The 24,895-nt window shown below is 49.3% G+C and overlaps 1 protein-coding gene across 19 annotated transcripts in view; it reads right to left on the minus strand.

Annotated features, from left to right (window-relative positions):
- Positions 1-24,895, minus strand: part of CACNA1B (calcium voltage-gated channel subunit alpha1 B) — a 192,032-nt gene that overhangs the window by 44,220 nt on the left and 122,917 nt on the right. For 12 of the 19 annotated variants that reach the window (XM_023243166.2, XM_023243156.2, XM_023243165.2 and 9 more), the window contains 12 exons: positions 17,336-17,462; positions 14,554-14,683; positions 14,185-14,244; positions 12,704-12,810; positions 12,091-12,102; positions 9,839-9,935; positions 8,076-8,236; positions 4,785-4,922; positions 3,803-4,004; positions 3,405-3,569; positions 2,992-3,102; positions 2,487-2,570 (listed from right to left, as the gene is read on the minus strand). In XM_023243166.2, coding sequence (XP_023098934.1) covers positions 2,487-2,570; positions 2,992-3,102; positions 3,405-3,569; positions 3,803-4,004; positions 4,785-4,922; positions 8,076-8,236; positions 9,839-9,935; positions 12,091-12,102; positions 12,704-12,810; positions 14,185-14,244; positions 14,554-14,683; positions 17,336-17,462 — 1,394 coding nt within the window. The remainder of the gene's footprint in view (positions 1-2,486; positions 2,571-2,991; positions 3,103-3,404; positions 3,570-3,802; positions 4,005-4,784; positions 4,923-8,075; positions 8,237-9,838; positions 9,936-12,090; positions 12,103-12,703; positions 12,811-14,184; positions 14,245-14,553; positions 14,684-17,335; positions 17,463-24,895) is intronic. The other 7 variants (XM_023243169.2, XM_023243167.2, XM_023243168.2 and 4 more) reach the window with 1 other exon arrangement.

A 24,895-nucleotide genomic window follows, 5' to 3' on the forward strand; every position in this document is an offset into this window, starting at 1 on the left:
CACCAGCCCCAGTGTTTATACAGTAGATCCATGAATGAAGTGACTGTGGTGGCTGAGATGAAGGCTGTGCCTGAGCCACCCAGCTGGGCTCCCTCTCAACAAAGCTGATCCAGCCATGGACGCTGCTGAACATCCAGCCTGCTATGAGCAGAAGTCAGCTAGGCCTTTACAGTGTACCACACTTCAGGCTGTCAATCAGCCCCTTGGTACTAAGTTGCTTACATGGGAATCCTTTCACCTGGAAACGGCAGTGATTTATCTCAAGTGGGATCACTCATATCCTGGGTGTGGGTTCGTCTTTTCTGATGGAATACCTTGGCCTACGCTAGTATCAGAGATTCATCAACATGGGATTCCACATAACATCAGCTCAGCATAAGCACAGGAGCTACAAAGGACACATGACTCAGGATCCATATCATATTCAACATCATTCAGGAGATGCTAACCTGATAAAATGTTGAAACAGACTCTTAAAGGCACAGATTAAATGCTGGCTTGGTGCTATATACCTCATGGGGTTGGGATGTTGTCCTTTAAGATGAAATGATGGTCAAGAGGTGGTACTGGGTGCCCAACTGGTAAAACGCCCAGACCCAGGAAGCAAGGGGTAGAAGTCGGGGTAGCCCCTCTCAGTATCACTCCAGCTACTGAGGGCAGACTTTGTGCTCCCTCTCCCCAAGTTTAGGTATGGCAAATCTAGAGGTCCTGGCTCAAGGAGTAGGGAAAGCTTCCACTGTGGAACATGCCTTAAGAACAACAGGCAGAGCATAGTTTCCATACTGGCCAGGGTATTTGATGCTGGTTATTCTTTGTTTTATGTTTGCTTGTTTGTTTGTTTACTTTTTGAGGCAGAGAGAACAGGGAAGGGGCAGAGAGAGAGAGAGAGAGAGAGAGACAGAGAGAGAGAGAGAGAGAGAGAGAGAGAGAGAGACAGAGAGAGAGAATCCCAAGCAGGCTCCACACACCGCACTGAGCCCAACTCAGGGACTGATCTCACAACTGTGAGATCATCACCTGAGCAGAAATCAAGAGTTAGACACTTACCTGACTGAGCTGCCCAGGTGCCCCATATGCTGGTTATTGAGAAGGGCAGAGCTACCAGTACATAGGGGCAGGAAGAAGTCTATCTGGACATCAGGAGGTTCACTGGGGCCTTTCTAGGTGTTTCTATGACCAGTCTTAACTATGACTGGACTACCACGGCAGCTGGAGCACAAGTATGGCAAGCAGGGACTTAGGTTACAGTGGATGACAGTGTGGGCCACCTACAGGCCAGCAACCAGAGCAGCAGATGGCCACCATTCAGGGGACCTCAAAAGGGTCAGAGGAAGAATGAGTTAATGAACATCAACTTAACTCAGATCAACTCCAGCTGGTTACCAACCCTCTTCTTCCAGAGATGGTGACCAGCACCATCCTGAAGAATGAGTGAAGTAAACCCAGTGTGAGGTGTGTACAAGAGTTGAGCAGAGCCAGGGTGGCACAGCAGACACTTGTTACCACTGAACGGGCACCATGTGGCCCTGTTACCATGGAATCTGACATTCCTGCACCCCCAGCAGGTGCCAGAGCCTGCTTTGCCTGCACACAGGGTATACTCAGAAGAGCCGGAGGTGTCTGACCATTAACACCTCCAGCTGTAGCCCTTAGCTGAGCGCTAACAGATACAGAGGAAGAGGTTTGCAGCTCTGAAGTGCGACCACCCCCAGTGAGGGATGAGCCAAATTCACCCCCAACTTGGCTCCAGATACATTTCTGGTCCTCCTTCTCTTACCCATAAGTTCCCCAATCCACTCTCTAATGGTTTTGCCTGGGACTACTTCCTAAGAAATGATTTGTACAAGCACCCCATCTCAGGTGATGCTCCTAGAGAATTCAACATAAGACAGAGATGAGATTTTTTGCCATTTAATTCTAAGAGAAAGCACTGTACTCAAAGAATATTGCTTTACGATTCAGATTCTTTGAAATTTGTTAAGACAAGTTTATATTCTAGCACTTGGTCAGTTTTTACATATAATCCATGCATGTTTAACATGAATGAGATTGTCTAGTTTTATTTATACACACACGTACAAACATGTAAAACAAACCTGGTATTTTAAAATATCCTATATTCTTGTTGATTTTAGTTTATGTAATTTTGGTGCCAAATTGTTAGATTTGTTAGACACACACAGATTTAAAAGACTCTTGTCTTCCTGGTCAGTTGTTACCATGGAGCTCCCAGGTGGCTCTCAGGCCACCAAACTGGAAGACCTTTTGGGAACCACTTTCTTATCCAAGAAAAAGCATTTTTTTCAATCAGTCCTCAGTCCCCAACTCCACCTCTGGAGAGGAGACTCCTTCTTTCCAGGGGCTCCTGGGGAACTCTAGCAAGAGAAGAGGAGCTAACACTTAGGACCTGGAGGCCCACTGAGGGAGCACCACCTAGAAGGAAATCACGCTGGGGCCCTCGAGGAGGGACAGGAAATGCTACTTACCGCAATCTCTGTTACTAAAATATCAGTAATACTTCCCAACACAGTGACAAAGTCAAAGACATTCCAGGCATCTCTGAAATAGTTCTAGAGAGAAAAAAGAGCAGTCACTGCTAGTGGCTGGTGAGGGTTTCTGCCAGGCTAGGAGTTGCAAGACGTGGCTCCTAATCAAGAAAGGGGCAAAGGGACAGATGGGCCGGCCACCCCAGGTGGGACACCACAGCTGGGTAAGTAAACACCTGGGGGCCTGGGCAGGTGCAGACTGAGAGCTGTGAGTCCAGAGAGGAGGAATATGGCTCCATCTGCCTCCAGGAACTGAGCTGGGGGCAGAGCTCAGGCAGCTGAGAGCATTAGAGCAGCCCCTTCCTCAGCGCCCCTACAAGGTCACATTTCCTCTGGGGGCTTGGGGGATTCCCAGCTCCATGCTGTAAGTCTCTGCAGGTCTCCCTACAGATGGGGAGCCACAATGCAGACCACCAAGAGGCCAAGAGGGAGTCAAGGCACCTACCAGCACCCCAAAGGCGATGATCTTCAGCACGCATTCCATGGAGAACATGGATGTGAACACAATGTTCAGGCATTTCAACATCAGCTCGTACTCATAGGGTGCATTGTAGAACTGCACGGGGAATGAGTGCCATTGGCCATAGGTTCAACTTCCCCAAGACACCCCACCAGGGATCACCCTGACCTTCTGCCAGAGCACTGCAGGCAGAGAGAACTGCATGCCTGCCCAGCACACAGACACCCCATCCTGCTCTCCCCGTCTCCTCCTAGGACATTCTCACCAACTCAGCCCATGCGCAACCTATGGCGCTGGCTTCCATAGGCATCCCATGCTGACCAGGACATGGTCAAATGTAACTACAGTTCTCTCACACCCAGATGCCACCCACTTGCCCCCGTACTGGGCCCGCACACCTTCATCATCAGCACCACCGTGTTGAGGGCAATCATGGCCATGATGAAGTACTCAAAGGGCGGAGACACAACAAACGTCCATGTCTTGTACTGGAATGACTGCTTGTCCTGGGGCATGTACCGTGTCAGGGGCTTGGCGCTGATGGCAAAGTCAATGCAAGCCCTCTGTGTGGAAAGAAAGGAGCACTGAGAACTTGTCTGGGGAGAACCCCACACTGTAGCACCCACTGCACCCACGCCTGTCTCCTTCATCCTCGCAGGCAGCCCTGACCACCCACACTCAGTCTCTCTCTGTGCTGTACTGGCTTCCAATGGTCCTGCCCATGCTGCCCATCAAGCGAGCCCAGCAGAGCGTCCACTGTACATATGCACAGGGGACAGAAGAGGGAGCCACCCACCTCGTTCTTCTCCAGGCTGCACTCAGACATCACCTTGTCCCCCTGCTCCTGGAAGGTGATGATAATCAAGGCCACAAAGATATTGACGAAGAAGAAGGGGAAGACCACAAAGTAGACCACATAGAAGATGGATAGCTCCATGCGGTACCCGGGGCTTGGGCCCTGCTCCTCATAGGTGGCATCCACAGAGTGTTTCAGGACCCTGTGTCAAGAGCAAACACCAAGAGTCAGGGGGACCCCTGAGTACAGACCCATGGGGAAGTCAAGACCTGTATCACAGGTGAGGCTTCCATACCTGAGCCCAGAGATGGCAAGAGAAAAGGAGGCTCAACATGGCAGGCCAAAGCCTGTCCCACCCCACCCCCCAGGACTGCAACCTCCTGGAGGTGGGCTAGCTTACTGATGGGGTTTGTACTCAGGACTGTTGGAGAGCCACCAAGGGGAGGTCTCCAGTGCCTAATGTCCTAACCCCAGGAGAGGTGGAGGCCCAGGAGTTGTGCCCTGCCCTGCTCACTCCCGGCTCACGCCTGCTCATGCCCAGCTCACCAGCTCATACCCAGCCTCACCTGCCTTTGGAAAGCCCTGAGCCACCTGTCAGAGCATTGATCCCACCTTCTGAGTGGTGGTCCTCCCTGTTATCCAGTGTGGCAACTGAACACATACATCCTTCTGTCTACCCTTAACTGAGGCCAGAGGAGTAGCACAGGGAGATGCTGAATAGCCCCATTCACTTCTGACCTTCAGCTACTCAAAAAGGACTTTCAGGAAATCACTATGCGGTGTGCTTTGGTGTAATCTCCTCCTCTTCCCAGGCCACCCCACTCCTGGAAGGCAGAGCTATGTCTTACCTGGTAGATACAAGAGCCTATGGGGTATTTGCTGAGTGACTAAAACACAAACAGATGCAGAGTATGGGACTCCCTGTCCGAGTTGCCCCTCTTCTCTAGCCTGATCAAACACAATGAACCATATGAACACTCACATGGGCCACCCTTCTCCCGTGGACACTGTGAACAGTGTCAGCAGAGCCCAGAGCACATTGTCATAGTGAAAATCGTATTTCTTCCACTGCCGTGGTTGAGCTTCCACTTCCTCCTTCTCATAATCCAAATACTGACCCCTGGAGATGAGAATGTAGAGGAGGTTAGAGGATAAAGACCAAGGATCCAAATAAACCCATTTGTCTATGGCCAACTGATTTTTGAAAGGGCTGCCCACCCAATGGAGGGAAACACCATCAACAGATGGTGCTGGGACAACTGGGTATCCACTTGCAAAAGAAGGAAGTTGGACCCCTACCTCACTCCATGTCCAAAATCCAACTCAAAAAAGATCAAAGACCTAAAGGTAAGAGCTAGCGCTAGAAAACTGTTAGAAGAAAACACAAGGGGGCGTAAGATTTGGGAAGGGATTGCTAGATATGATACCAAAATCAGGAGCAATAAAAGAAAAAAGTAGATCAATTGGACCTCATCAAAATGTAAAGCTTTTGTGCTTGAAAGACATCATAAACACACAGAATGGGACCAAATATTTGAACATCCTCTCTCTGACAGGACCTGAATCTAGAATATATAAAGAACTATTATAATCAATTACAAAAAAGACAAATAACCCAATTAAAAAATGGATAAAGATCTGAATAGACATTTCTCCAAAGGAGATATACAAATGGCCAATAAGCACATGAAAAGATGTTCAACATGATGAGTCATCAGGGAAATGCAAATGAAAACTGAATTGAGATACCACTTTATACCCACTGGATGGCTATAATTAAATTTTTAAAAAGGCAAATAACAAGTGTTGGCAAGGATATGGAGAAATCAGAACTCTCCCACACTGCTGGTAGGAATATAAAATGGGTCAGTCATACTGGAAGTCTGTCAGTCCCTGAAACTGGTAAACAGATATACCACATGACCTATCAATTCCACTGCTAAGTATACACTCAAAAGAAATGAGAGGCGCCTGGGTGGCTCAGTCAGTTGAGTGGCAGACGTCATCTCAGGTCATGATCTCATGTTTTGTGGGTTCAAGCCCCGCATCGGGCTCTATGCTGACAGCTCAGAGCCTGGAGCCTGCTTTAGATTCTGTGTCTCCCTCTCTCTCTGCTCCTCCCCTGCTCACGCTGTGTGTCTCTCTCTCTCAAAAATAAATAAACGTTAAAAGATAAATAAATAAAACATCTGTCCACACAAAAACTTTGTACACATGTTCACAGAAGCATTAATGACAATAGCCAAAAGATGGAAACACCCAAATGTCCATCAACAGATGAATGAATAAATAAAATGCGGCATATCTATCTGCAGAGCGGAATCAGATCCAACCACAAGAGGGAGTGAAGTTCTGACACACACTACAGCACGGGTGACCTCAAAAACATGATGGTAAAGGAAAGAGATGAGACACCAAAGACCACATATTTATGATTCCATTTACATGAAACATCCAAAACACGGAAAACTAAAGAGGAAAAAAATAGATCCATGGTTGCTTAGGGTTGGAGATGGGGAGCTAGTGGGTAGTAAAGGGTATGGGGTTTTTTGTGGGTTTTTTTTTTTTTTAACTTACAAAAGTGTTCTAAAATTGACTATGGTGGTGGTTGCAAACATCTGTGAATATACTAAAAGTCACTGAGTTGTTCACTTTCAATGGATGCTTCATAAGAATTGTTATCTCAGTAAAACCAAAGGATATCACTGAATGGGGAAAGGATGGTCTTTTCAGGTAAATGGTGCTGGGTCAACTGGATATCCATCTACAGAAAAATTTATTTTTTTCCATACCTCACCTAACACACAAAGTCAACTCCAGATAGATCACAGATCTCAATGTCAAACGCGAAACTAAAACTTTTAGAGGAAAACATTACAGGGCATTTCCCTGACCTTTGTATAGATTTTCTGAAAAGGATACAAAGAGTACTAAACATAAGAGAGATAAATTGGACTATATTACAATCAAGATTTTTATTTTACTTTTTTATTTTTATTTTACTTTTTAATTTTCAAATGTTTATTTCTTTTGAGAGAGAGAGCACGCGTGCATGCACACACATGTGTGAGTGGGGCAGGGGCAGAGAGAGAGGGAGAGAGAATCCCAAGCAGGCTCTGCACTGTCAGCATACAGCCTGAGGGCTGTACAGCATACAGCAGGGCGCGACCCCACGAACCGTGAGATCATGACCTGAGCCGAAATCAAATCGGACACTTAACTAACTGAGCCACCCAGGTGTCCCTAAGACCTTGAAGACATAATCCATACATCTGGCAATGGATGCCTATCCAGGACTTCACAAAATTCCTACAAATCAATCAGAAAGTGAAAGACATCCATACGGGAAAACAGGCAAGGGGTTGCATAGACCCTTTCCAGGGATACTGGAGTGGTCAATCACCTGGTGACGCACCCCGCCCAAATTAAACCACAGAGAAATGCCACCAGCCCAACATGAGAAAGGCTACAGATCCAAAGATGCAACACACCAAGAACCCCCTGGTGCACAGTACTGGAGTTCTCAGCCATGTGGCAGGAGTGCGATTTTACACACCTATTTGGCAGCACCGGCAGAAGCTGAACACAAGCACAGTGCACGACCCTGCAGTCTCACTCCCAGGTGTGCACACCTCCTAGAACTGCATGTGTGTGCCTCCCAGCAGACACATACTGGGACAATCACAACAGCACTGCTCACAAGAGCCTCAGACTGGAAATACCCCCCATGCCCATCAGTCACAGAGTGGGTAAATTCGTGGTGGTGTATTTACACGAGAGAATATTACATGAACAGAGGCAGCTGGGGCCATTGCCTGTGGCTGGAGAAGCAGCCGCCCACACCACCTTGCTCAGCACCCGCACCAGCACCCGCCTCCATTTCCCCTAGTTCCTCCCTGAGGGCATCTCTCCTGTTTGCTCTGGAGTGGGGCTGGGTCCAGAGAGGCCTGAGGCCTCACAGTGATGGTGAAAGCAGCTCCAGGCATAGGGCGGCCCCTCTGATCCTAGAGTCTAGCCTAGAGCTCCAAGATTTGCAGAGCCCTCAAGCAACACCCCAGTGACTCCCCCCCCACCATGTGCTCCCTGATGTCTTTGGGCAGGAAGAGCATGTCCCTCAGAAGTGCCTGGTCCCCAGCTCTGCTGAGGAAAATGAGCCAGAAGTCCCAGTGTGACCCTGGGGACAGAGGCACACCCCCAGCTCTCTGGTGGACCCCAAGCAGGCTCCTCCCAGAGCCCTCACTGGGCTCCCCACTCCCAGCCCTGCCTGACTTACCGGCAGTCCCTCTCCAGCCCCTTGGACTCATCCGTGCAGTAGAAAAACTTCCCTTTGAAGAGCTGCACCGCGATGACAGCAAATATGAACATGAAGAGCATATAGACAACCAGGATGTTAAGGACGTTCTTCAGGGAGTTCACCACACAGTCAAACACGGCCTGGAGGGGAAGAGAGCTCAACTCAGAACCTCCGGGCCTCCCCGTATCCGAGGACCGTCGAGGCCATAATCATGGAGGGAACTGCTGCCCACTGACTTAACACAGGAAGCTGCCTGCCACCGCCTCTCCCAGGACGGGATGAGCGGGCAGGAGGTGCTAGAGGAGGTGGCCTGGGCAGACGGGCTGGACCCTGACGGGAAGCTGGTGGTGGAAGCCTGGGTCAGGCTACATAAATGAGGACAACCTGGAGCCCAGGCCAGCGTGTGCCAGGGGTGGCTGACAGGGAGGGAAAGGAGTGTGGACGGGGATACGGCCAGACCCTGCTCCTGCACCCCGGCCTGCCAGTGGGTCATACTTTGCCCACAGGTGGGAGCCAAAATGGGGCAGAGAGGCAACAACGCTGTGGCCAGCTCCAAGACAGAGACTTTTGGCGTGTTTTGGTATGGCCCAGAGGCGACTCTGTCATCTGTTACTGCCACCGCCAGAGCTTTTTCTCAGATTCTTCCCCACCCAGAAGCTCGGCTTTCCCTGAATGCCCAGTACTGCTGACGCTGGCCCTGCTCCCTATTTCTCAGAGCTAAGGAGACTCCCCCCATCCTGCTCCAGCTGTGCAAAAAGGCAGACCCACAACCATCCCCCAAGACACTGCCTGGCACAGTCCAGACACCAGCAGCTGCCTCAGCAAATGCAGCCACTGCCCACTTCCATGGTGTCCATGACACCCCTGACCCCCCAGGCCGGGTCCAGGTCCCTGCTTGACACAGAGGGTCTTTGGCCGCCTTCAAGCCACCCCCCGCCCCAGTCCACCCCTTCACAAGCAAACTGCCTTCTGCAACCCCCACACTGCTTCAGGCCTGCAAGGGTTACATCCGCACGCTGCTCACAACACTGTACCACACAGTTTTGTGGGATTAAATGAGTTTAAGCATCCAAAGCATTCTTCACAGTGAGGAAGCAGCTCAGTGACTATCATACTTGAACACGACTCCCCAGGTGTTCGGGTCCATCCTCTTTATCCGGAACCTCAGCCACACCCATCCTCAGGGCCAAGCCCAGTAACCATTTCTCAAGAGCCCCTACCTCCCTGCATGTCCCCCGGGACCCTCCGCTTCTCTCGGCAGCCCCTTCTTCCCTGTACCGTGTCTGCTGCCGGCTTGAGGAAGAAGAGCCTTACAGAACACTACTGACACCAAGCGTTCCTTGCGGGGGAGTCGCGGAACTGAGAGAGCCTGACCCGCTCACACAATGCACCATCTGAGAACACCAGTAGGGGCCCTCCCTCAGCGCTCTCATCCCACCCCACGTGGAAGCTGCAGCCAGACAGGGTTACTTCTACGTGCACACGTGCACTCACACATTCATGTGCATACCACACACATGCGTGTGCATACCCGCATGCAGTGCAACCTTGTACACACAACACACACATGCACTCACATCTATGCACCCACGTGCACACACTCACAAGCATAACTACATGTACCTATGTGCACAATACCCATACACGTACGTCTAGACCTACACTCACATGTACGTGCACATCCACACACACGTGTATACACAGCCCTGCACACTCCTCAAGCCCCAAATCCACACTCTCACCTTAAGCTTAGGCAGCCGTTTTATGGTCTTGAGGGGCCGCAGGACACGCAGGACTCTCAGGGACTTGATGGTGTTGATGTCTTTCCCTTTGGATCCTCTAGAAGGGAGAAGCCACACATGCAGACAGGCAGGATGCACACTCATGCTCAGATTCCACAAAGCCTACTGGGGTCTGGGTTAGGCTCTCCTGAGCATTTTGCCTTAGGCCCCAGGGCAAACACTCAGGAACAGCGAGGCCTCTGCATCTCCTCCTACAGGTTGCATGGCAAAGCCCTCATCTGAGCAGATGAGGGCCAGGGCTGGGTCAGCAGTAACTGGTGTAAGGGAATGCTGGGTTTCCAGCAGGAAAGAAGCCATTCTCCCACACCACGTCGGCCACTTCTACCCCAGCACTCCCCTAAACCAGCTTCCTCTGGCCACCATGCTAAGACCGGCAATGGAAATAAAGAGGACAGAAGGGGGCTGGCCCCAGGACTGCAGACCTAGCCTGGGCCAGCCCATGGAAACCTACAAGCCATTAGTGCGAGAGCCTTCTGGAAGGGCTGGTTTCTCTTGCTCTCCAGCCCTGGTATAGGGAGGTAGGGAGGAACATGTCTGGATCTCCCTGACTGTACTTGCTCAGCTGCCCCCACACTCCTCCGGATGAGGTAAAACTGACAGAAAGGGGAGAGGAGAGGGAGGACAGGCGTGCTGGGAGGGGAGGAGGGGAGCAAAGTAAGAAAAAGAAAACGTTAGATGAATACAAAGGTGACGCAAGGGACAATGCAATGCAAGGGGTGGACAAAGAAAGAAAGAAATACTAAAGGGAAGAGAAAGAAACAGAGAGGGAGGGAGGGAGAAAAAGCCACAGAGACAAAGAGAGCAGCAGACCAGAAAACCAAGATTGAGGGAGTGGAGCAGTGGGGGGGGGTGGGGGGGGGGGGTAAGACAAGAATTCAGGAAAAAATTCCAGGCACCAGATGCAAGCCTGGAAATCCAGGACCCGTGAGTCCTGATCAGGCAGCCCTCACAGGAAGCCAGAGCAGACCCAGGTGGCTCTCTCAGGCTGCCAGGGCCCCAGGAAATGTCAGACTCTGGGGGCTGGCCCTCCTACCAATCAAAAGCCAGGGCTGGTGGGCAGGGTGGGGGGAGCGTCCCAAGTGGCCTTCACAGACTTCCTAAGGAAGCAATTCTTAGAAGCAAGGCCACACTCCATGCTCAGCAGTGGTTGAGGACTCAGGGCTGGGGGCCCTATTCCATCCTGTTCAGAGGCCACTTCTCTCCAAGCTCCCAAGGAGCCTGCACATGAAGAGAGGGGGCAGGGCCACCAGTGGTCTTCTCTGGACTCCAGCCAAGCTCTAGGGAAAGTGAGCTACGAGGCCCAGGCAGGATCTGTGGGTTGAGGAGAGCTGGAGAGCCCCAGCCCCCTATATCTCTCAAGACCCAGCTAGGGCCTACAGTCCAGAACCAGATCAAACTCTCTCTGAAACACCAAGCTTCCAGATGGGAAAAACCCAGCCTCCAGACCACCACATCGGGTGTTTCTATACCCCAGCATTCCTGACACCCAATCCCAAACGAGGTTCCTCCAGCAGCCCTGCTAAGACCAGCACAGAGAGAACAAGAGGCAGGGTGGGTGGGTGGACACCTGAGGGAGGCAGAAGGGAGGAACACCTGCTTTGGTTTTCTGGGGGTAGGGCTCTCTGCAGGGGCGGCCCTCGGGTGTTCTGTGTTCTGTTTCTCTCCTGCCCGCTCAGAGCCTTTGTCTTGCTGAGGCCACCAAGCTGGATTGTACCCCTTCCCCTGTGTCACTCCCAAGCCTCTCACTGACACTTTATATACAAAGAAAGCCGGTTAAGACCCCCACAGAGGCAGTTGTGGAGAACAGAGAGGAAAGAAAGCCCCGTTTCTGGAGAAGTGACGTGGGAAGGGATTTCAGGATGCCCGACATCCTGGCAGCCATGTTTGCAGCGGCTCCCCCCTGAGCCCTCACTGCCCTCAGGGCCCATGTCCCCAGCCTCCAGCACTCACTTGGGGCACCTCCCCACCAAGGACTGGCCATGCCAAGCCCCAGTCCCAGCCCCAGCCCCAGCTTCCAGCCCAGCCCCTGGAGGTGAGGCAGGAACATGTGGCATGGGGACATGGCTCCTGGCAGCATGCATCCTGGACGGTGGAGGAGGATGAGCAGAGGTGAGGCATGGTGGTGAACCGGCCCACAAGGGGCCATGCTGTGCTATGATGTGGGGCAGTACGGGGCAGAGGGAAGGCATTACCCCATGAAGCTCCTACCGAGAGTCCAGCAAGAAGAGACAAAGAGAAGAGAGTCAGTGAGGAGGCCTCGCCCTCCCCAAGGGCTCAGAGAAGATGAAGACACCATCCCTCGGTGTCTGCATCACTGGGGGTCTTCCTAATCTCTGGATCTCCTCCACAGCTCCACCCAAGCCCCCCATATCTATCCCATGCCCATCACCATGCAGGATCTGAGCCAATCCAGGCCCAGCCACAATAGGGCTGAGTGTTGCCCGCTATGGAGTCAGAGAAAATGGTCTAACGCTCCAACGGAGGAAGACACCCACCAGCACCACCGCCCAGCTCTGGCTGAACAAGTGGTGCAGCTAAGGTCAGGGCAGGTAGTTGCTCTGAAGGACCCGACAGGCAGGCACCGAATAACCCAGAGGACTGCCTACACAATCTCAGAACCACAAGCTGTGGTAGGTCCAAGTGGGCCTTGAGATCTTCTTAACCCCACACAAGCCCAGCCCCAAGTAGACAGGAGCTACAGACAGCCCGCGCAGGCCAATGGGGCCCTTCCTTCCCTTATTCCCATACTCATTACAGCTCTGGGGACTGCAGCCCAGCCAGACCCAGAGGAGACACAGTACTTACGAGAAGGCAAATGCCACCAAGGCCCCACTGACCACGATGAAGTCCAGAATATTCCACAGGTCCCGGAAGTAGGCCCCAGGGTGCAGCAGCAGTCCCAAATCAATCATCTTCAGAGAAGAAACACGTATTAGGCGTACAATCTTTCAGAAAGAAAACCAGGGCCAGGCCGCAAAGTCATGGATTGGGGGAAAAGATGCTACTCAGGTCACACCCTCTGAGGCCCTCACGGGGCCTTTCAACCTCAGTGCCATTGACCCAAATATCCCTCATTGGTAATGACTGGCTGAGATCTTGCCTGGGCCCCCAATTCCCTTGGAGCCTAAAAATAAGACGCCTTCCCCCATCACTGGGCTGTAGGAATGCACAGCCCCAGGGAGCTCATGCCCCAACCCAGACCCTCAGAGGGTCAGCTCTCTGCAGCAGGAGAAAGGGCTTTGGGGGTTCACACGGACCTGGTGCTGCCACTCCTAAAGCTGTGATTTCCAGCAAGCACCTTAATATCTCTAAATCTCAGCTTCCGTGTCTATAAAATGGGATGACAAAAAAAATGCTTCCCCCCCAACCAGGAGTTTATAAGAGGAAATGAAGAAGCAGGCATGATATGCAGATGCACACACACGAAGTACCCAAGTCACAGGCACACCCGAAGCTGCACTGTAGTCAAAGACTGCATGCGTGTGTGTGTGCGTGCAACACAGCTGAACACAGTGTGTGCAAACACATGCACCACCACCTGTCAGACACCGAAAAGGGAGCAGTGCCTGCCAATACTGAGAGATAGAAGCAATCACAATGAAATGGTCAGTCCTTAACCGAACATCAAACACTTGAGCTCTTTTATTTCATTCATTCATTTGTTTATTTTTTGAGAGACAACATGCGCATGCTCAGGCAAGCAGGGCAGGAGCACAGGAAGAGGGAGAGAGAATCTTATGGATGGAGACGTGGGGCTCCATCTCATGACCATGAGATCATGACCTGAACTGAATCGTGTGTCGGACGCTTAACGGACTGAGCCACCCAGACGCCCCTGGAATTCTTTTACACAAGTCTTCAGCACCCACTCACCATGATGTTTGGGTGTTGAGGCCTCCACCCTCTCCCCAAGCTCCCCTTCTTCCCAGGCTGATGTCATGGGCCCTCCTCCTCTATCATGAGACAACCCCGAGGGTGGGGCTGAGCCCATACCTGCACATTCACGGAAGCCTGTAGCCCTTGCTTAGCAGTGAGGTAGACACAGGAATGATGCTGGTGGGCTCTCCCCAAACTGGGATAATGCTGTGGTGAATCTTTCATGAACTGGCCTCTGCCTTCCACAACACCCATCACCACACACCTGTGCGTGCACTCTCTCACTGAGCACGCACCCAGGGCACACCCACCACAAGCCCTCAACGGCGGCTACAGGGGCCCTGTGGCATCTCAGTCATGAGGGAGGATGAGCAAAGCCCTGGGGCCACCAGGGCAACTACATATCTCACCTTTATCACCATCTCAAAGGTAAAGACGCCTGTGAAAATGTAGTCCATGTATTTCAGAGCCTGGAACCAATAGGAAGGTTATTGTCAAAGGCTAGGCTGAAAGCTTGAGCCAAGACTATTTCCGTGGGAACACGTTTTCCCTCCAGGCCTCTGAGCAGACAACTCCTTGGCCAGGGGTCCTGCGGGCCACTGTCGTGGGTGGAGCCCCCTTTGGCAGCGGCACTGGCCCTGGGCATATCCTCACTATTCCTGTCTATAACTTGGGGCTGGGCCAGGAGGTGCCCCCAGACCCTCACCCCACACCCCTAGAGGGAGCAGACAGGACCCTGACACCTCCCAGCCCCTCCACAGCCTGAATGAGGTGCTCACGTTGTTCCTGGGCGAGTCTGTCCGCACAGGATCCTCGGCTGCCAGGGCAATGCTGCTCAGGGCGATGACCACAAGAATGACCATCTCAAAGTACCGCATGGTCACGATGTAATGGCAGAAGCGGCGGAGCCTGTGGGGCAAAGCACAAGTCGCCAGAGGCCCACAGACGGACCCGGCTGGCCACCCACCCCCCCACCCCCCGCACCAGAGCACGTGCTTGGTCTCTCCCTGAAAGAAGGTGTTACACCAGAACCGATCTCTACTAAGTATCTCTGTGTTGGGAGACAGCAGCCAGGTGACTGATGGTGACTCCGACTCTTGAGAGGGTGTCCCAGGAAGAGCGGTAGGAAGGCAGGGGCCAGCCAACTACAGCTCACAAGCCCCGTTTGTGTCCATAAAGTTCTATGAGAGCACAGCCACGCCTACGCGTTTACCTCTATGTGTGGACAGCCGTGCCCTGTACAGATTTACAGGCCTAGTGTACGTGGCGTGGAGGGGCTGCTCAGAGAGGTGGCTGAGGACCAGCACTCCTGTGGAGAGTAGGCCTCTCTGGAGAGCCCAGGAAGCTTTTCTAGGTCCATATTGGTCCGTGCTTGTCTGAGCCCCCAGAGCTACGTGTGCACACCTGTACTTCAGTCCCCTGTCCACCTTCAGCACTAGTCAGCATCACTGACCACTATTCTGCTGTGTGGAGGCACATGCCAGACAGCAGAGTGCGGTGGTGAACAAGGGCACCACAGAACAGTGTAGACATAACCTAAAGGGAGACTCTCAGATGCTGACAGGTGCTAGAACACAGCAGCAGATGGTGACCTGGGAGGTCTGGGAAGACCTCTAAGAGGGCAGTGAAGGTGACAAGGAGGAGAAGCCACAGAACCACTGTACGGGGCAGACGTGTGTCCCACCTCTGGGTCCTACCCCTCCCTCCTGCCACCACTTCCCTATTCCCAGGGCCTGAGGTCTGAGAGGACCTCCCACCTCCCAGCCACACCCACCCACTTCTCTCTGCCTTGAAGGGCCCTCCTATGCTCTTCTCCTCACCACGACCACTGCCACGCTCCACACCCACACCCACCAGAGCCGCCCTACCCATGTCCATGCCTCCTTCTGTACGGACACACTGTCCTCCCAGCTCCAGGATGCTCCGTTTCTGCCTCTTTCCTTCTGCATCTCAGGACTGAGTATCCACCTTGACCTCCATCCCTAGCTCCTGAGCCCACCTGGCCCTGAGACGTCCGCCGGCCGCCCCGGCTCTGCAGGGTCTGCACTCGCTTGCCCAGTTTGGTGGGGTCCCAGCCATGAGGCAGAAACTCTGGGTGTCATCCCTCCCATCTCCTCCCATCTCCTTCCCTTTCCACATCTAGTTTATCATCAAGTTCAATAGATTCTGTCTCCAAAGTTTCTCCCCAAGCATTTCACTCCCAAACCTCCCCTTACGACATCAGATCTCCTCCGTCTCTTCCTGAAAACCCTGGCCACCCTACTAAGGGCCATCCAAGGACTCTGCTGACATGCAGCCTGTGTTGCTGTTGACCGCCAGCTGCCTACAACCTTTCCGTGCTCCTTGGTGCTCTGAGTGCAGATCACGGCCTCTCCATAGGACTCTGGTCTCTGTGCTCCACTCAGTTCTGTCTTTAGCTGTTCTGCACCTGACACCTTCACTTCTGGACCACTGTGATCTCTCTTCTCTCCGCAAGGAATGTTTGTTCATCTCTCTTCACCTTAGCTCTCATCCACCCTCAGAATTCAACTGAGATCCCTTGCCTCCTCCAGGAAGGCTCCCCAACCTTCCCCAGCTGCTCCCAGACGTTGCCTGCTCCCTCCCGCACCGCACGGCAGTGCTCACAGGCAGGTCCACACTCCCTAACAGAGCAGAGGAAGCTCCCAGAAAATGTGTGTTGGGTGAAGGCATGGAGAGAGGAAGGAAGGATGGACAATGGAGGCCGGATGGAGAGACTGCAGGCTGGAGGGATGGGGACAGAGGATAAAGCCCGATTCAACCAGATCTGGCTGCCTTCTGGCCTCCCTGCTCCAACACACTGGCCTTTAAGTGCTTCCACTTTCACTCTGTCTGTCACCTCTGCCAGGGATGGTCTCCCTCCCCCTCCTCACCATTCTCACCTCCCAGCAAGACCCAACATGACATTCCCACCTTCACTTAGCTCATTCAGGACAGGGATCCTTGTTTGTTCTGCTCATTACCATGTATTCCCAGCACCTAGAATGCTGTTAGTACATAAGTACTGGTTGACCTAATGCAGCAAGTTGGGCTGATGAGTGGATGAGAAATGCTGCTGACTTCATGATAAACAGAGAGGCGAGAAACGGGCAGACCTGTGAGTGAATGTGGTGTGCACACACATGCATGTGTGGACGGTGGGCGTGATGGAAAGGTGGACAAATGGAAGCGCGCGTACACGATGGACATGAATTGGGTGCACGTGCGCAGCAACAAACGCTCGCTGCAGCAGGGGTTTAACAGCAAGGCTCTGGGACTGACTGACTGACTGGGTTCAAACCCCAGCTCTACCATTTGGGCTGACTGGCCATGTGTCTGTGGACAAGCCATGGACCTTTTCTGTGGCTACCTGTTCTCCCCTGTAGGGTGAGGTAACAGAAGTATGTCCTTGTGGATTGCCGTGATGCTCAGAACATTAGAACATGTAAAGTGCACAGAATCAGTACCTGCCAGGTCATGTCAGCACACCCTGCTACTGTGCACTTGGATCATGGCCACAGGCATGGGACAGGCACACAGCATGGGCAGGTGAAGGAGACTCACAGGTTGGTGGGGCTTAAGCAGAACATGGAGCTGTATGGGACGATAGGTCGGGGGCCACTCCTCATCACGTCATCGGCTTCTACCTCCTTCTTCCCTTCAGCTTGGCTTTCCAGGTCCACATTACCACCTACAAGGACACAGAGCCACCAAGTTAGACGTGTGGTGCGTGTGAAGCCCACATCACAGAGGTCTCACCCAGGCAACAGATGCTGTCCCATCACCAACCATACAGGTCTTCAGGAACCCAGCCAGGGAAGGGCATGTGGCTAAGAACACAGCTTCACCTGAGACTCCCTCCAATCACAGATCACGACTGAGGACTGAGACAGCACTGGAGACCTCACTTCTCAGCTGTAGCAGGGAGTTGTATGGGTACTGGGAGCAGCACCAAGCACTGTGCCCTTGGCTGTGGACACCTCTGCCTCCACTGGGGGCCATTGGTCTAGATGTTCTACGAACACCAAAGTCCATCTCGGCCCCAGAGACCAGGGCCAGTAGGCTCCCCTCCCTGGTCCTGAGCTCAGTGCCTCCTTGAGGAAAGGTGAGAATGCCCCACTGCTTCTGCAGGGGTCTTGGGCCAGCAGGACAGGGAGGAGCCCTGGACATGGATGCCCTCCTGAACACGGTGGTCCAGCCAGACCCTGCCAGGGATTCTCCCCTTCAGAACCCCGGCAAATGTCCACAGAGCCAGGACAGTGACCCAGGGAGGACTTCATCACAGCCCACATCTCGCATGGGCTCTGCTCCTCACTTCTCACACCCCTGTCTCTCAGCCCCACTAATCAAACTACCCGGGGTTAAAATGGCCACGACTTTGTTCTCGTTAAGTTGATTTTGTTGTCTGTGCACAGTGTTTTCCTCACAGTGACATTTCTCACAGTAACTTTTAGCTATCCTGGAGTATATTTCTGTTCTCGTGGGTAACAGAGTTCCTGAGACCCCAGGGGGAGGGCAGTGCAGTGACCTGGAGCCAGTGCCTACTGGCGTACCTCAGTTTTACTTCTTACAAGACACATAAAAGCAGAGGTTGTTAAAGGGTAGCAAAAATAAGGGTGGTTATCCCCAGAGCCTGACTAGTCCTGCAGAAGACAGCTGGGCCAGATGTGGAAGAGCCCAGGCAGCAGCGGTCCATCCACCAAACTCCCTGCTGACGGCATAATTATACGATCTTCTCAGAAAGCAATTTGGCAATACAGTCCTAACAAATTCTTTTTACTGATTTAATCTGTAAGACATTATCTTCCAAGGAAATCAAGCATGTTCTGTATTCACAAAGGTGTCTGTTGTTAAGTTCTTCTACAACAACAAAAGAAATTATAAAACGTACAGCCATAGGAGAAAGACTAAGTATCTGAATCATTACACTAGAGATATTAAAAATGTCTACAAATAGTTTCCATGACAAAAGAAGCTTAGGATATCATAAGCTAAAAAAAAAAAAAAAAAGACTACTCAACATGGATGGAACTGGAGAGTGTTATGCTAAGTGAGGTAAGTCAGGCAGAGAAAGACAGATACCACATGTTTTCACTCCTATGTGGATCCTGAGAAACTTAACAGAAGACCATGGGGGGGAGGGAAAAGAAAGAAAAAAAACAAGTTAAGGAGAGAGCCAAAACATAAGAGATTCTTAAAAACTGAGAACAAACTGAGGGTTGATGGGGGGTGGGAGGGAGGAAGGTGGGTGAGGGGTATTGAGGAGGGCACCTGTTGGGATGAGCACTGGGTGCTGTATGGAAACCAATTTGACAATAAATTCCGTATTTTAAAAAAAAGGCTACATATTTGTATATCCCACATGTACTCAACTCCAAAAAAATCATGTATATGGAAAGAGAAATAACACCAAAATAATAATAATAATAATAATAATAATAATAATAATAATGGTGATCTCTGAATGGTAATAGGAATTTTAATTCTCTTCACTATACTTTTAACAATTAAAATTTTTTTCCATGATGTGCATAGATTACTTTTAAATTAAGAAAACATATACAATTTTAAAACCACAGCATTTCAGACTCTTCCATGGTTAACAGTAAGGCGGGACCAATATGGACTCAATGAAGAATTCTGCTGCTCAAAAGAAGAACAAAGATGCCAGGCCCTGGATGGAAATATTCCTGCTGAAACAGATTTACAGCAACAACAAAAGGCATCACTTAAGTCAAAGCAGACCAGGAAAAAAAGGAAAGGATCAAAACGAAACTGTTGAAGACTAAGTAAATTCATTGTTAGAAGCAGGTTATGAAAAACAACAACAACAACAACAAACTTGACAGTAACAAAAATTTAATCATGAAACAGGACACTTCATCAAACAAAATGGCCAGACACAGAGCAAAGGATAAAGAAAGGGAGAGAAATCTGCGAAAAACAACCATGTGCCGGACATCGTCCAAGTGCTCTATGCCTCCTAACCGCACTCACTGCATATACCATCATCTCCATTTTCTTACTTTGTTTTTTTTTTATGTTTATTTCTTTACCTTGAGAGAGAGAGAGCAGGGGAGGGGCAGAAAGAGAAAGAAAATCCCAAGGAAACTCCACACTGCCAGCACAGAGCCCGACGCAGGGCCCAAACCCACAACAATGAGATCATGACCTGAGCCAAAACCAAGAACTGCACACCTCACTGACTGAGCCATCCAGACGCCCCTATCATCTCCATTTTCTAGATTATGAACTGAGACATTACCTAGTGGGGACATGGCCTATCAAGGCTGGGGTAAGAACTCTGAGCCCTGGGTCCCTACAAGGTAAGGACATGAGGGTTCATACTGAACCGCTCCCCTCGAAGAGGGCTAAAGTGAGCCCAGACTGGTGGTGCCCTGAGCTTCTGGGAAATCAAATGTAATGACAAAAGCACCCTTCATCTGGCCCGGTGGATTGGGCAACCCTTCTCAACTTGAAGAGAATTTAAACCCTACAGACACCCATGCTATGGAAAGAATTTCTCTCCTATACATTCAGAATGGCACCAGCTACATACCACCCTTCGGAGAACTGAAAAAGTAGTCAATTAATTCATTTTCTAGAGGGCTTCATTGTCTCACAAAACCCCAGCCAAGAAATGGTGGATGAAGGTCAGTCACATATGAACTCAAAATAAAAAATACCACCAAATGAGGGGTGCCTGGGTGGCTCAGTTAGTTAAGCTTCCAACTCTTGATTTCAGCTCAGTTTATGATCTCACGGCTTGTGAGTTCAAGCCCCCTGTCAGGCTCTTTGTTGACAGACAGCGTGGAGCCTGTTTGGGACTATCTGTCTCCCTCTCCTGCCTCTCCCCCGTTCATGCTCACTCTCTCTCTCTCTCTGTCTCTGTTCTTCCCCCACTTGTGCTCTCTCACTCTCTCTCAAAATAAATAAATAAACCTAAAAAAAAAAAACCACCAAACATACAAGGAAGCACGATCACCATGAAATGAAAGACAGCAGAAACAACAGATTCAAACCCTCCATAAACTACAGATACAAGAGTACTTTTAGAGATTTTATTTATTTACTTTTATTTATTTACTTTTGAGAGAGAAAGAGAGGGCACAAGTGAGCGAGGGACACAGAGGGAGAGAGAGAGAGAGAGAGAATCCCATGAGGGACAGAGAGAGGGAGAGAGAGAGAAGCGGGGCTCACCCGAAGCAGGGCTCGAGCTCACCCGACGCGGGGCTTGTGCTCACCCCATGCAGGGCTCAAACTCATGAACACAAGATCATGACCTCAGCCAAAGCCATATGCTTAACTGACTGAGCCACCCAGGTGGTCCCAGATACAAGAATTAGAAAACAAATTTTAGATGAGAAATATAAAATAGCTAAATATGAATATGTAAAGAAATATAAAATGAATCTTAAATGAACAAACCATTAAAGTCTATAAAACTGAGCCAGCATTTTCATGATCTGTGACAGAGAAATGTAAACGGACTCATCCTTCCACTGAAAACAACTATAAAAGCAGAACAAAATACATAATGTAACTGTTTAAAGGCACTGGGAACCAATCAATGTGGACAGAAGCCAAGAAGCTACACTCCTTGGGAGAAGGAAAGCACAGAGGTGACCCCATTTTCCCCCAAGCTTTTCCCCTTAGGCCATGTTCCTATTTGCAGTGCAAGGAAATAAAACCCAAGCATAAAGCAACATTTACAATGGAGAAAGAGAAAAAGACTGAGGTTACAGATTAACAAAGTGGGAATGAAGGGCAAAATCCCAGGGTGAAGTGCAGGGCAGAAGGGAGTCACTCCACCAGCCCCAATTAATTACCCTTCCTTCCCTGTTGCACATGTGCAAAATGAGGCTGGTCTCCACTAGAAGCAAATGCTTTCAAGGAAGCTCAAAGGAGAGAGGAGGATTGAAGGTTTGATATTGGGGGTCAATGACAACAGAGATTTTACTTTGCTGTTACTTTTTATTGGGATTGTTCTTGTTTCTGTTAGTGTTCTAGTTTCAGAGTTGCACAGATCTTGAATCATTGCCCTTTACCTTCTCTTTTCTCTAAGGCCTATTATTTTCAGTACATGGCATTGTCAGAAATGAATATATCATGTTGTAGCAAGAATGTCTAGAGTTAAGGAAGACAGAAAATGATGTTAATTAAAAACACAAGAAATAATAAATGTTGGGAAGGATGTACAGAGAAAGAAACCCTTGTGCACTGTTGGTGAGAATGCAAACTGGTATCGCCACTGTGGAAAACAGTATGGAGGTTTCTCAAAAAATAAAACCAGAATTACCACATAATCTTGTGATTCTACTACTGGGCATTTACCCAAAGAATATGAAAATATCAATCAAAAAGACATATGCACCACTATGGTTATTGCAGCATTATTTATAATAGACAAAAAATAGGGGCGCCTGGGTGGCGCAGTCGGTTAAGCGTCTGACTTCAGCCAGGTCACAATCTCGCGGTCCGTGAGTTCGAGCCCCGCGTCGGGCTCTGGGCTGATGGGCTCAGAGCCTGGAGCCTGTTTCCGATTCTGTGTCTCCCTCTCTCTCTGCCCCTCGCCCATTCATGCTCTGTCTCTCTCTGTCCCAAAAATAAATAAACGTTGAAAAAAGAAAAATAGAAAATGGAAGTAACCCAAGTGTCCATCGATAGATGAATGGATATACACGATGTGGCAAATATATACAATGGAACATTACTCAGCATTCAGGGTGCCTGGGTGGCTCAGTAGGTTCAGTGTCCGACTCTTGGTTTCAGTTCAAGTCATGATCTCACAGGTTTGTGAAATAGAGGCCTGCTTCAGGCTCTGTGCTGACAGAACAGAGCCTGCTTGGGATTCTCTCCCTCTGCCCCTCCCACACTCGTGCTCTTTTCCTCTCAAAATAAATAAATAAACTTAAAAAAAAATAAAAAGAATGAAACCGCACGAATGGATCTACACAGTATCATGCTAAACAAAATAATTCAGCCAGAGAAAGACAAATACCAAATGATTTCACTCATATGTGGAATTTAAAAAACAAAACATTCGAGAGGCGCCTGGGTGGCTCAGTAGCTTAAGCGTCCGACTTCGGCTCAGGTCACGATCTCACGGTTCATGGGTTCGAGCCCCGGGTTGGAGCTCTGTGCCGACAGCTCAGAACCTGGAGCCTGCTTCAGACTCTGGGTCTCCCTCTCTCTCTGCCCCTCCCCAGCTCACACTCTGTCTCTCAAAAATAAACATTAAGAAAAAGAAGACATCCGAACAAACAAAATAAAAAGAGACAAACAACTATAAAAAGACTCTTACATACAGAGAAAAAACTGGTGGTTGCCAAGGGGAGGTAGGTAAGGAATGGGTCTTAGCATTGCTCAAACGGGAACCTGGAGTAAAAACACCTGTAGACTTTGTCATGTGTGCACAATAGCATTACTAGATTTGTCACTAAAAAACAAAATAAAACACAACTGAACAAAATGGAAATAGAGTTCATAGCTTTAAACTAGTAGAGGGAAAAATGTGATATGTAAGTAAAAAAGAACCAGTTATTTAATATTTCCAAAAGAAAGGAAAGAAGAAAAAAATTTGAGTTATAAATGCCAAAACAATACATGATATATTCTTCTCTTTAAAAAAAAAAAAAAAGTACAACACCCATTCATGATAAAAACCCTCAACAAAGTAGGCTTAGAGGGAACATACCTCACTATAATAAAGGCCATGAATGGGGGGCATCTGGGTGGCTCAGTCGGTTGCTGTCTGACTTTGACTCAGGTCATGATCTCACAGTTTGTGAGTTCGAGCCCCACGTCAGGCTCTGTGCTGATAGCTCAGAGCCTAGAGCCTGCTTCAGATTCTGTGTCTCCCTCTCTCTCTGCCCCTCCCCTGCTCATGCTCTCTCTCTCTGTCTCAAAAATAAATAAAAACATTTTAAAAATTTTGTTAAATAAACAAATAAGTAAAACCATAAAAAAGTAACAATAGCAACAATAATAATAAGATACCTGGGAATAAACTTTAACCGAGAATGTAAAAGACCTATACTCTGAAAATTATAAAACACTGATGACAGAAGTTGAAGATGACACAAACAAATGGAGAGATATTCCATGCTCATGGATTGGAAACACAAATACAGGTAAAAGGTCTATATTACCCAAAGCAATCTACAGATTCAATGCAATTTCTATGAAAATACCAATGGCATTTTTCACAGAACTAGAACAAGTAATCCTAAAATTTGTATGGAACAAAATAAGACCCTGAATAGCCAAAGCAATCTTTATAAAAGAACAAAACTGGAGGTATCACAATCCCAGATTTCAAGATACACTACAAAGCTATAGTAATCAAAATAGTATGGTCCTGTCACAAAAACGGACACACAGATCAATAGAACAAAACAGAATATCCCAAATAAACCCATGTTTATATGATCAATTGATCTGTGACATGCAAGCAAGGAAATGCAAAGGGAAAAAGTCTCTTCAATAACTGGAGCTGGGAAAACTGGACAGCTACAAGCAAAAGAATGACACTGGACCACTTTTCTACACCAAACACAAAAATAAACTCAAAATGGATTAAAGACCTAAATGTGAGGCCTGAAACCATAAAAATCCTAGAAAAGAGCACAGACAATAATACCTGTGACAAACTATAGCAACATTTTCCTAGATATGTCTCCTCAGGCAAGGGAAACAATAGCAAAATTAAACTATTGGGACTACATCACAATAAAAAGCTTCTAAACAGTGAAGGAAACAATTAGCAAAACAAAAGGATAACCTACTGAATGGGAGGAGATATTTGCAAATCACATATCCGATACAGGTTAGTATCCAAAATATATAAAGAACTTATTATATAGCTCAACACCAAATGATCCAATTAAAAAAAAAAAAAAAACAGGGAAAAGACATGAAGATTTTCCCAAAACAAAGACACATAGATGGCTAACAGACACATGAAAAGATGCTCAACATCACTAATCATCAGGGAAATGGAATTCAAAACCATGATGAGGTATCATCTCACACTTGCCAGAATGGCTAAAAATCAAAAACACAAGAAATAAGTGTTGGAGAGGATGTAGAGAGAAAGGAACCCTTATGCACTGTTGGTGGAAA

Source organism: Felis catus, chromosome D4, assembly GCF_018350175.1.
Source record: "Felis catus isolate Fca126 chromosome D4, F.catus_Fca126_mat1.0, whole genome shotgun sequence".
Classification (NCBI taxonomy): Eukaryota; Metazoa; Chordata; class Mammalia; order Carnivora; family Felidae; genus Felis; species Felis catus.